This window comes from Crinia signifera, chromosome 8 (genome assembly GCF_055691185.1).
Source record: "Crinia signifera chromosome 8, ASM5569118v1, whole genome shotgun sequence".
In the NCBI taxonomy this organism is placed as follows: Eukaryota; Metazoa; Chordata; class Amphibia; order Anura; family Myobatrachidae; genus Crinia; species Crinia signifera.
The window spans coordinates 173,762,847-173,776,468 of record NC_139224.1 but is presented as its reverse complement, the minus strand read 5'-3'; the positions used below and the strand labels follow the sequence as shown (position 1 = coordinate 173,776,468).

Sequence of the window (13,622 nt, the reverse complement as noted above, 5' to 3'; positions counted from 1 at the left end):
TACAGAAAGGCATTAGTATACAGATATAATACAGAAAGGCATTAGTATACAGGTATAATACAGAAAGGCATCAGTATACAGATATAATACAGAAAGGCATTAGTATACAGGTATAATACAGAAAGGCATTAGTATACAGATATAATACAGAAAGGCATTAGTATACAGATATAATACAGAAAGGCATTAGTATACAGGTATAATACAGAAAGGCATTAGTATACAGATATAATACAGTACGGCATTAGTATACAGATATAATACAGAAAGGCATTAGTATACAGATATAATACAGAAAGGCATTAGTATACAGATATAATACAGAAAGGCATTAGTATACAGATATAATACAGAAAGGCATTAGTATACAGATATAATACAGAAAGGCATTATTATACAGATATAATACAGAAAGGCATTAGTATACAGGTATAATACAGAAAGGCATTAGTATACAGATATAATACAGAAAGGCATTAGTATACAGGTATAATACAGTAGGCAGTAGTATACAGATATAATACAGAAAGGCATTAGTATACAGATATAATACAGAAAGGCATTATTATACAGATATAATACAGTAGGCAGTAGTATACAGATATAATACAGAAAGGCATTAGTATACAGGTGTAATAGAGAAAGGCATTAGTATACAGATATAATACAGAAAGGCATTAGTATACAGATATAATACAGAAAGGCATTAGTATACAGATATAATACAGAAAGGCATTATTATACAGATATAATACAGAAAGGCATCAGTATACAGGTATAATACAGAAAGGCATCAGTATACAGATATAATACAGAAAGGCATCAGTATACAGATATAATACAGAAAGGCATCAGTATACAGGTATAATACAGAAAGGCATCAGTATACAGATATAATACAGTAGGCATTAGTATACAGGTATAATACAGAAAGGCATTAGTATACAGATATAATACAGTAGGCATTAGTATACAGTTATAATACAGAAAGGCATTAGTATACAGGTATAATACAGAAAGGCATTAGTATACAGGTATAATACAGTACGGCATTAGTATACAGATATAATACAGAAAGGCATTAGTATACAGATATAATACAGAAAGGCATTAGTATACAGATATAATACAGAAAGGCATTAGTATACAGATATAATACAGAAAGGCATTAGTATACAGATATAATACAGAAAGGCATTAGTATACAGATATAATACAGTAGGCATTAGTATACAGGTATAATACAGAAAGGCATTAGTATACAGATATAATACAGAAAGGCATTAGTATACAGGTATAATACAGAAAGGCATTAGTATACAGATATAATACAGAAAGGCATTAGTATACAGATATAATACAGAAAGGCATTAGTATACAGATATAATACAGAAAGGCATTATTATACAGATATAATACAGAAAGGCATTAGTATACAGGTATAATACAGAAAGGCATCAGTATACAGATATAATACAGAAAGGCATCAGTATACAGATATAATACAGAAAGGCATTAGTATACAGATATAATACAGAAAGGCATTAGTATACAGATATAATACAGAAAGGCATTAGTATACAGATATAATACAGAAAGGCATTAGTATACAGATATAATACAGAAAGGCATTAGTATACAGATATAATACAGAAAGGCATTAGTATACAGATATAATACAGAAAGGCATTAGTATACAGATATAATACAGTACGGCATTAGTATACAGATATAATACAGAAAGGCATCAGTATACAGATATAATACAGAAAGGCATCAGTATACAGATATAATACAGAAAGGCATTATTATACAGATACAATACAGAAAGGCATTAGTATACAGATATAATACAGAAAGGCATTAGTATACAGATATAATACAGAAAGGCATTAGTATACAGATATAATACAGAAAGGCATTAGTATACAGATATAATACAGTACGGCATTAGTATACAGATATAATACAGAAAGGCATCAGTATACAGATATAATACAGAAAGGCATTAGTATACAGATATAATACAGAAAGGCATTAGTATACAGGTATAATACAGAAAGGCATTAGTATACAGGTATAATACAGTAGGCAGTAGTATACAGATATAATACAGAAAGGCATTAGTATACAGATATAATACAGTACGGCATTAGTATACAGATATAATACAGAAAGGAATTATTATACAGATATAATACAGAAAGGCATTAGTATACAGGTGTAATACAGTAGGCATTATTATACAGGTGTAATAGAGAAAGGCATTAGTATACAGATATAATACAGAAAGGCATTAGTATACAGATATAATACAGAAAGGCATTAGTATACAGATATAATACAGAAAGGCATTAGTATACAGATATAATACAGAAAGGCATTAGTATACAGATATAATACAGAAAGGCATCAGTATACAGATATAATACAGAAAGGCATTAGTATACAGGTGTAATAGAGAAAGGCATTAGTATACAGATATAATACAGAAAGGCATTAGTATACAGGTGTAATAGAGAAAGGCATTAGTATACAGATATAATACAGAAAGGCATTAGTATACAGATATAATACAGAAAGGCATTAGTATACAGATATAATACAGAAAGGCATTAGTATACAGGTATAATACAGTAGGCAGTAGTATACAGATATAATACAGAAAGGCATTAGTATACAGGTATAATACAGAAAGGCATTAGTATACAGATATAATACAGAAAGGCATTAGTATACAGGTATAATACAGTAGGCAGTAGTATACAGATATAATACAGAAAGGCATTAGTATACAGATATAATACAGAAAGGCAATAGTATACAGGTGTAATACAGAAAGGCATTAGTATACAGATATAATACAGAAAGGCATTATTATACAGATATAATACAGTACGGCATTAGTATACAGATATAATACAGAAAGGCATTAGTATACAGATATAATACAGTACGGCATTAGTATACAGATATAATACAGAAAGGCATTATTATACAGATATAATACAGAAAGGCATCAGTATACAGGTATAATACAGAAAGGCATTATTATACAGGTATAATACAGAAAGGCATTAGTATACAGATATAATACAGAAAGGCATTAGTATACAGATATAATACAGTACGGCATTAGTATACAGATATAATACAGAAAGGCATCAGTATACAGGTATAATACAGAAAGGCATTATTATACAGGTATAATACAGAAAGGCATTAGTATACAGATATAATACAGTAGGCATTAGTATACAGGTATAATACAGAAAGGCATTAGTATACAGGTATAATACAGAAAGGCATTAGTATACAGATATAATACAGAAAGGCATTAGTATACAGGTATAATACAGAAAGGCATTAGTATACAGATATAATACAGAAAGGCATCAGTATACAGATATAATACAGAAAGGCATTAGTATACAGGAATACAGCTCACTAATAATTACTTCTATCTATAATACCATTTCTGACTGGCACCATGAATTTCTGCGACTTAGTTCCTATGACAACTATAAAAATCAAGATTTTCAAACCATAACTTGTAATATTTTGTCCTGTAATTGTTGAACTGTTACTTGAGTTGTAAATCAATAGAAATTCTATTTCGCTCACATTTTCCATCTTTGGAACACGATGAGCTGCTGGTTTGGTTAATCGCTGTTTGTTGGTCATTTTTAATACATGGAAACATCATTTTTGGGAGATCATTCAATAAATAGTCTCTGTATTACAGCTTAAGTAAGTAAAGTAACAAATCACACAAGTAGTGGCATTGCGTACATTACATGTTATATTGCATGTCAAAATGTTTATGTGTATATGGATATATATATATATATATGGTACTCTTTACCTAGAACGGCGCCCGCGATCAGAATCGCGGGCGTCGGGGGTAAAAAATCGCGGGCATCGCGGGTAAATCGCGGGTACATCAAAATCGTGTACCCGCGATCACCGCGATTTTCCCATAGGGAACAATGTTAAAAAGCCTAATTGATCGCGATTTTAATGTTAAATGCCTCAATGCCCGCGATTTTCCCATAGGAATCAATGTTAAATGGGCTACAGAGCCCAAATAGACCCAATTAACCCTTAAATGTCACCCCAATTTTTTTACGCCACCCCACGATCCACGCCAACCCGAAGCGTGGCGAGCGCAGCGAGCCCGCGAGGGGCGGCGGTACGCGTCCTCCGACCTTTTCATGCCCTACTATCCACGTCGGCGTGGAGTTGAGAATAGAATAGTGTGGCGAGCGCAGCGAGCCACCGAGCCCGAAGCGTGGCGAGCGCAGCGAGCCCCGCGAGGGGACGCGGATACCTTCACAGGTAAACGCGTCCCTTCGCGGGCTTCACAGGTGTCGGCGTCGCCACGGACACCTGTGAAGTCCGCGAGGGGACGCGTATAACTGTGAAGGTATCCGCGTCCCCTCGCGGGGCTCGCTGCGCTCGCCACGCTTCGGGCTCGGTGGCTCGCTGCGCTCGCCACACTATTCTATTCTCAACTCCACGCCGACGTGGATAGTAGGGCATGAAAAGGTCGGAGGACGCGTACCGCCGCCCCTCGCGGGCTCGCTGCGCTCGCCACGCTTCGGGTTGGCGTGGATCGTGGGGTGGCGTCAAAAAATTGGGGTGACATTTAAGGGTTAATTGAGCCTATTTGGGCTCTGTAGCCCATTTAACATTGATTCCTATGGTAAAATCGCGGGCATTGAGGCATTGAATGCAAAATCGCGGTCAATCTGACTTTTTAACATTGTTCCCTATGGGAAAATCGCGGTGATCGCGGGCATCGCGTCGCGGCCGTTTATGTACTGCCCGCGATCCCGCGATCACCCCGATGGGCGCCGTTCTAGGTAAAGAGTACCCTATATATATATATATATATAGATATATGCACACTGTAGTGTGTACGTAATAACTCATCCCTTACTATAAATTATAAGGGTATGATAAGAGATTATGCTGCAACTTTCAACATTAGGAGAGTGCCGTCTGCCTGCGGACTGTACCCTACAGACAGACCATATACTGATTGGAGGATGACTGCAGCTATCCAGGGGAGGATCCAGGATAAAATGACAGGGGGGGCACCATGATAAAAGAGGGTTTAGGTGGGGGAGGGCCAGTGTTAGTGGTGCCAGTGTACATGCTAAGAGAGCGGCAGAGAGAGGGTGGGAATGGGATTAAAAATAGGCCCTGGCATTTAAAGTACGCAGGCCCACCATGGCAACAAAAGTGAAGGATGTAGTTGTGCACGCGCCGAAGGAAAAGGGGGTGTGGCCACTCAACAGGGGGCATGTCCTTGAGTGTAGTGTACAACACCATATACAACTTCTACACATTATGCAACAAAATACTAGACCCCATTATACTTGCCCCTTACACATGATGCCAAATGGAATGAGCCAAAATTCACATAATGCCACACGGATTGTGTCAAAATTCACATAATGCCACACGGATTGAGCCAAAATTTACATAATAACACACGGATTGAGCCAAAATTCACATAATGCCACATGGATTGTGTCAAAATTCACATAATGCCACACGGATTGAGCCAAAATTTACATAATGCCAAATGGATTGAGCCAAAATTCACATAATGCCACATGGATTGTGTCAAAATTCACATAATGCCACATGGATTGTGTCAAAATTCACATAATGCCACACGGATTTAGCCAAAATTCACATAATGCCAAATGGATTGAGCCAAAATTCACATAATGCCAAATGGATTGTGTCAAAATTCACATAATGCCAAATGGATTGTGTAAAAATTCACATAATGCCACATGGATTGTATCAAAATTCACATAATGCCAAATGGATTGTGTCAAAATTCACATAATGCCATATGGATTGAGCCAAAATTCACATAATGCCACATGGATTGAGCCAAATTCATAAGATGCCATATAGATTGAGCCAAAATTCACATAATGCCACATGGATTGAGCCAAATTCATAAAATGCCATATGGATTGAGCCAGTGGCGTAACTAAGTTTTGGGCGCCCCCCCACTGTTAGGGGGGGCGCCCCCCGCCGCCCCGCCACGCACCCCCAATCCCCCGCCGCCCATGCAAACCCCCCAATCCCCTGCAGCCTTACCTATCGCGCTGGTCCCGGCGGCTCCGTTCTTCTTCTGCTGAGGACCACCACAAAATGGCCGCCCCCATACAGCAGACAGTTTCAGAGAACTGTGTGCTATATGGGGGCGGCCATTTTGTGGTGGTCCTCAGCAGAAGAACTGGAATTGAATAACATCAATCACAAGCTCCTGTGATGCCAGAGGGGGAACTGGCAGCTGTCGGAACCGGGTGGGGGTCGGAATTGACGGGTCCCATATTATCCTATGAGGAAAAAATGTTACAGCTTTGCCAGGCGATATCTCCGGTTCCCGGGGGGCTAGAGACATGGGGCTGTGCTCGTTGGAAAGCTCTGGTCCTCATCTACAAAATGAATGACAGGTGAGGCACGTGCCCGGGTGCCCCCCCCTGAATCCGCCACTGTAGCTATCCACCAATCAGAGTGTAGCATTCTCTACCTGCTTCCCAGCCTGCAGCCAGACAGTAAATGGCTGTCAGCATGCTGATTTATTGATGGATAAATCCAGCCATTCACTGTGTTGGAAGCATGTTGAGAGATGATGCAGGACTGCAGAAAAGTCCAGATTGCCTACAGGTTTAATCACTTAGGGCTGGAGGTGCGAAGTGCATGAGGATTTTGTGTAATACATCTTTCCTGTCTATAATATAGACCATTATCACAGTTCCACCTACCATGACATGTATATAACTGCCAACACCAAGTGTCATATCAAAGCACAAAAGTTCTATTCCCATTAAATTTCTCCTTGGGTATTGACCATCCCATTGTATTGCCAGATTTGTGATTAAAAGCCAGTACATAAAGTATTATATACATGTTCCACAGACAATTTCATATACTCCACTGGCTTAGAAAGTGCAGTGTGAATAGTGGGCAATCGCTCAAGTAAACAGTGGTCATCAGAAGTAGACATTGGCCAAACAGTGGTCATCACAGGTAGACATTGGATAAACAGTGGTCATCAAAAATGGAAATTGGACAAACAGTGATCATCAGAAGTAGATATTGGGCAAACAATGGTCATTAGAAGTAGACATTAGCCAAACAGTGGTCATCAGAAGTACAGTAGATATTGGCCAAACAGTGGTCATCAGAAGTAGACATTGGCCAAACAGTGGTCATCAAAAATGAACATTGGCCAAACAGTGATCATCAAAAATGGACATTGGCCAAACAGTGGTCATCAGAAGTTGACATTGGCCAAACAGTGGTCATCAGAAGTTGACAGTGGCCAAACAGTGGTCATCAGAAGTATACATTGGCCAAACAGTAGTCATCAGAAGTAGACATTGGCCAAACAGTGGTCATCAAAAATGGACATTGACCAAACAGTGGTCATCAGAAGTTGACAGTGGCCAAACAGTGGTCATTAGAAGTTGACAGTGGCCAAACAGTGGTCATCAGAAGTTGACAGTGGCCAAACAGTGGTCATCAGAAGTTGACATTGGCCAAACAGTGGTCATCAGAAGTTGACAGTGGCAAAACAGTGGTCATTAGGAGTAGATAGTGGCCAAACAGTGGTTATCAGAAGTAGACATTGGCCAAACAGTGGTTATCAGAAGTAGACATTGGCCAAACAGTGGTTATCAGAAGTAGAAAAGTCTATCCAACATTTGCCTCTCAGTTTGTATCTTTAGTCTTCAGTTATGAGAGGTTGCTGCCGTTTTCTTGCAGGCAAATCCCATATACAGGACATGGGATTTACATGTGGAATTTATTCCCCACCTGTGTAACACCTTTATTTAAATCTACAGTTCTGATAAAATAAATATTTTACATACAGTATAAGTATTACTAGTTCAACATTGTAAAGAAACTTTATATTTAGAGGCCCCTTTAAACATATTGTGGTGAATAGTCCATTAACTGTAATAGTATTGAATAACATGAGCACCAACCACTTAGGTTATCGTACTTGTTTATTTTGTTATGTGTCTGTTTGGCTGTTGTTGTGGCTGTATATCAATTACCGCTTTAGAGATCATTCATATGCAAAGTACTAAGTATGCACTCTGAATATTTCCATACATTATCTTGGAAAATGGCTCAGTAATTCCAAGAGGCTGTGCTCCTGAAGCATTTAAAACACTTTATGAACCTCTGTAAGCTCATTAGGTCCATTTACTAGGAAACATTCTTATGGGTGTAGAATTTAGAAGCTTATGAGGTAGGAAATACTACAGGCCCCCACTAGCCCGGCAGCTCCCCAGGAGGCTCGCTTGTGATTTGGCATTTGATGTGCCATTTTTATATATAATAAATCACATGCGATACTGTAATACTCCAGGGGAGTTGCTGCAAAAGTGGCGTGGTGCGGGCAGCAGGGTCCTGGTAGCTGCTGGGAGGGGGTAGCGGCTTTGCCGAGAGTGAGGAGCAGGTAACGGCTTTTGCCGGGTAGCGGGGCATGAAGCAGCTGCTGAATATTTTAAAATATTGACCCACTCCCCACCGCTCAATCCAGCTACCTGCTCCCCACCACTGTCCACCCCTCTGAGGTGCTTCACCGCAGGCACACTCCTATGTATAGGACAGAACACATTGAGGGTACTAAAAAGCACCCACAATGTGTTTTTGATGGGTCCGATCCAACAGATTGAACCTGCAGCATGGGACCTTGCATCGGGTCGGAGGAGATGTCAAATACATCTAATTTGGGCCGATTTCTCAGCCCGAACCATCGGGATCAGGTAAAATCAGCCCAAATCGGATGTGTATGGACACCTTAAGGGGGAGAGGTACTAAACCTTGGAGACTCATAAGTGTTATTAACCAGGACTCATGATTATTAGCCAGGACTCATGATTATTAGCCAGGACTCATGAGTGTTATTAGCCAGAACTCATTAATGTTATTAGCCAGGACTCATGATTATTAGCCAGGACTCATGATTATTAGCCAGGACTCATGGTTATTAGCCAGAACTCATGAGTGTTATTAGCCAGGACTCATGATTATTAGCCAGAACTCATGAATGTTATTAGCCAGGACTCATGATTATTAGACCCCCTCCCCCCATTAGGCAGAGACAGGGCCAGTGGTAGGGTTTTTGGCATCCCCCTGCAAACTAGAATGCTTTCCTGTGAGAATTACTGTGCAGGGCCAATGTGGAGGTTAAAATGTTCCACCTCACCATCAGAGGTGGTGGAACTCAGTCCCACTCCGTTCCCCCTCACTTTAACCCCTGGCCAGGACTCATGAATGTTATTAGCCAGGACTCATGATTATTAGCCAGGACTCATGAATGTTATTAGCCAGGACTCATGAATGTTATTAGCCAGGACTCATGATTATTAGCCAGGACTCATGAATGTTATTAGCCAGGACTCATGAATGTTATTAGCCAGGACTCATGATTATTAGCCAGGACTCATGAATGTTATTAGCCAGGACTCATGATTATTAGCCAGGACTCATGAATGTTATTAGCCAGGACTCATGAATGTTATTAGCCAGGACTCATGAATGTTATTAGCCAGGACTCATGATTATTAGCCAGGACTCATGAATGTTATTAGCCAGGACTCATGATTATTAGCCAGGACTCATGAGTGTTATTAGCCAGGACTCATGATTATTAGCCAGGACTCATGAATGTTATTAGCCAGGACTCATGAATGTTATTAGCCAGGACTCATGATTATTAGCCAGGACTCATGAATGTTATTAGCCAGGACTCATGATTATTAGCCAGGACTCATGAATGTTATTAGCCAGGACTCATGATTATTAGCCAGGACTCATGAATGTTATTAGCAAGGACTCATGAATGTTATTAGCCAGGACTCATGAATGTTATTAGCCAGGACTCATGATTATTAGCCAGGACTCATGAATGTTATTAGCCAGGACTCATGATTATTAGCCAGGACTCATGAGTGTTATTAGCCAGGACTCATGATTATTAGCCAGGACTCATGAATGTTATTAGCCAGGACTCATGAGTGTTATTAGCCAGGACTCATGAGTGTTATTAGCCAGGACTCATGATTATTAGCCAGGACTCATGAATGTTATTAGCCAGGACTCATGAATGTTATTAGCCAGGACTCATGATTATTAGCCAGGACTCATGAATGTTATTAGCCAGGACTCATGATTATTAGCCAGGACTCATGAGTGTTATTAGCCAGGACTCATGAATGTTATTAGCCAGGACTCATGAGTGTTATTAGCCAGGACTCATGAGTGTTATTAGCCAGGACTCATGAATGTTATTAGCCAGGACTCATGAATGTTATTAGCCAGGACTCATGAATGTTATTAGCCAGGACTCATGATTATTAGCCAAGACTCATGAATGTTATTAGCCAGGACTCATGATTATTAGCCAGGACTCATGAGTGTTATTAGCCAGGACTCATGATTATTAGCCAGGACTCATGAATGTTATTAGCCAGGACTCATGAATGTTATTAGCCAGGACTCATGAGTGTTATTAGCCAGGATTCATGATTATTAGCCAGGACTCATGAATGTTATTAGCCAGGACTCATGATTATTAGCCAGGACTCATGAGTGTTATTAGCCAGGACTCATGATTATTAGCCAGGACTCGTGAATGTTATTAGCCAGGACTCATGGTTATTAGCCAGGACTCGTGATTATTAGCCAGGACTCATGGTTATTAGCCAGGACTCGTGATTATTAGCCAGGACTCATGATTATTAGCCAGGACTCATGAATGTTATTAGCCAGGACTCATGAATGTTAATTACTATGGGCCAGATGAACTAAGCTTCAAAAGTGATAACATGAATGTTAGTTACTATGTACTGTAACTATGAATGTTATGGTGTGTACACACGGTACTTTTTGCCTTCCGATGTTGACAACATCGGAATCGGATGCAGATTGCAAGGGTTTTAACCCTTCAGATCCCGATCCGATTCCGATGCGCGTTCACGTATCGCAAGGCAGAAAGTCTTGTCTGCCATGACTATATAGTGCAGATCTGCACTATATAGTCAGACTTGTATGCAAATCGGATGTGCCTTCAGATACTATCCACGATCCGATCTGATCGGATCGTGGATAGTATCTGAAGGCACATCTGACCTTGTGTACACACCATTAGACAGGACTAATGAATGTTAGTTACTATGTACTGTAACTACTGTATGAATATTAGACAGAACTCATGAATGTTAGTTACTATTTACTGTAACTGAATATTAGACAGGACTCATGAATGTTAGTTACTACAGTATGTAACTATGAATATTAGTCAGGACTTGTGAAGATTAGCCAGGCTTTATAAATATCAGCCAGACCTTAGCGAATATTGGCCAAGCAGTGATGTCACTGGTCCTTAAGGGGTGTACACATGGAGCAAATGTGTGCTATTTTCTAAGCAATCTGACTAGATTGCTTAGAAAGTAAGCACAGATCTCTCCGTGTGTATGCTCCTAGAGATTTAATATCTCTTGCTAACTAAATCAGTGCATGCAGTCAAAATCTAGTCAGATTGCTTAGCAAATTACTGCAAATCTCTCTGTGTGTACAGAACGAAAGATACTGATCGAAATCTCTCATTCTGAACAACTACCCTGCCTTTTTTTGCTTAAGCAAAATTGCTTAGCGAAATTGCTTAGCAAAATTGCTTAGCACAAATCTCTGCGTGTGTATGTGCTCTCCATGGGAGATCTTGACACCAGCAAAATTGCTTAGCAAAATTGCTTAGCACAGATCTCTACGTGTGTATGCCCCTTTAGACAAAACTCAACCCAATGCAAGGCATTGGCAGCTATTGTATATTGCACTACAGTGGAAATGCCAGGCACTGAGCAGCTGTAACGCATACAGTAGGACTTTGTTCCAAGCACAGCATTTATGTGTCTTAATGACAATGATGTTTGTCTTTGCAAAATATCCTCCAATCTTACGGTTTACTGGATAGTTACAGAACAAAGACAAATAGCGTTAATGCGCTCGATGTGCTTTCACTGTCTGATAGAAAAGAGCGTTTCATTTGAGTTGCATAAACTTGTGCGCGGAAAATCGTTTTGTGTTGTTTATTGAATAATGTTTTAAGACAGTTTTCCTTCACTCTGTCGTTTGCTTCAAATGAAATGATGTCTTTATTTTGCAGATACAAGAAGAATACTACAGATTATTCAAAAATGTGCCGTGTTGTTTTACGTGTCTGAGATAAGCAGATGGACGGGCCGCGATTCCCAGAAAACATTTCTACCAGTGCAATGAGGAGATCTCCGACACAGAGCACAAAGGAACGCATAGACGATGGCTGTCGTTGTGCTGTGTACTACAGGTTGCGGAACACATCTCTGTAGGACTTACTGGACCTTTCTGTTTTATATCTTCCTTAGGTTTCCCATGCTTGCTTTCACATGATAAACATACTGTAGCATATACAGTGCTGTACATTGGTTGCTGTCAATACAGTATAACCACACAGGAATAAGAGAAAATGTAAACACTAAAGGCCCCCATCCACCAGTGCATGCGATACTGCGCCAACTCCCCCGGGCGGCAGGATCACATAGAGTACATAATATATATTGTCCTTTCACATAGAATGTATCATATGCGATCCTATTAATGGCGATAAATATCCATATGAGCTATGACGATCTGCGTCTCTGACCCGAGGTGCACGGGAACGCGATTAAGATTGGAATCGGAGAAAAGTGCATGAGATACGGCCACTTTTCCTCTGATACCTTGTTCCTGGAGCTCGGAATCGGATTAAAAGGGGCCAAATTGCACTAGTGGATGGGGCCTTACGGACATTGGAATTCAGAACAATTATAAAAAAAACTCTGCAATTTAACATGGAGCAAAACTGAGGTTCTTAGCATCATTTATGGTCAAAGAACTTGGGCAACCTCTCACTAATGTGATGCCTTGGGGCGGTTGGGTTGTTCTGTCCCAGGGGAGTCGCGTGCTCTGGACCTGAACCTTACAATGCCAGGGATCCACCTGATGAGGTCACCAGTCCTTGGTAGCTGGGCCCATATTGTCGGGCCAAAAATGAAGCTAAAAACCTTAATTTTGCTAAATTGCTGAGGTTTTTGTTTAATTGCTCTAGTACTTATTGTGTGGCACTACAGGTCTCAGCACCACTTATTATGTTTAGACTTAACCCCCCCCCCCCCCTTGAACCCTTAGAAACCAAATATACTTTAGATGACATCTTTCCAGGCCAATTTAACATCTACTTGGTTGCTATGGGTTGCAGCACAACTGTACATAATGCGCAATGTGTTTTTTTTAGACCCCAATCCAGCTTATATGGAAAATGCAATATACTTTTCTATTTCATACAATGTGCAATATGTTATTTACAAAGCAATGAACGCTTGCTCTGGATGAGATTGACAGTTTTACTAAATGAAGTGGAATTACAGTAGATAAAAGGGGAGGAAAAATAGGACTAAATATGTAAATTTATGAATCAGGACTCATCACAGGGACGGCATTCCCCAACAGCTGGGATACCTGGTGAAAGTTTGATTGGAGGATGACATGATCAGATA

General features: G+C 39.9%; 1 protein-coding gene across 1 annotated transcript in view; it reads left to right on the top strand.

The window, feature by feature from the left end:
- The window catches only part of ADGRL4 (adhesion G protein-coupled receptor L4), a 168,768-nt gene extending 155,539 nt beyond the window's left edge, over window positions 1-13,229 (top strand). Inside the window, exon 16 of the mRNA XM_083157829.1 lies at window positions 12,215-13,229. Coding sequence (XP_083013955.1) covers window positions 12,215-12,277 — 63 coding nt within the window. The 3' untranslated portion in view covers window positions 12,278-13,229. The remainder of the gene's footprint in view (window positions 1-12,214) is intronic.
- The last annotated feature ends 393 nt before the right edge of the window (window positions 13,230-13,622 follow it).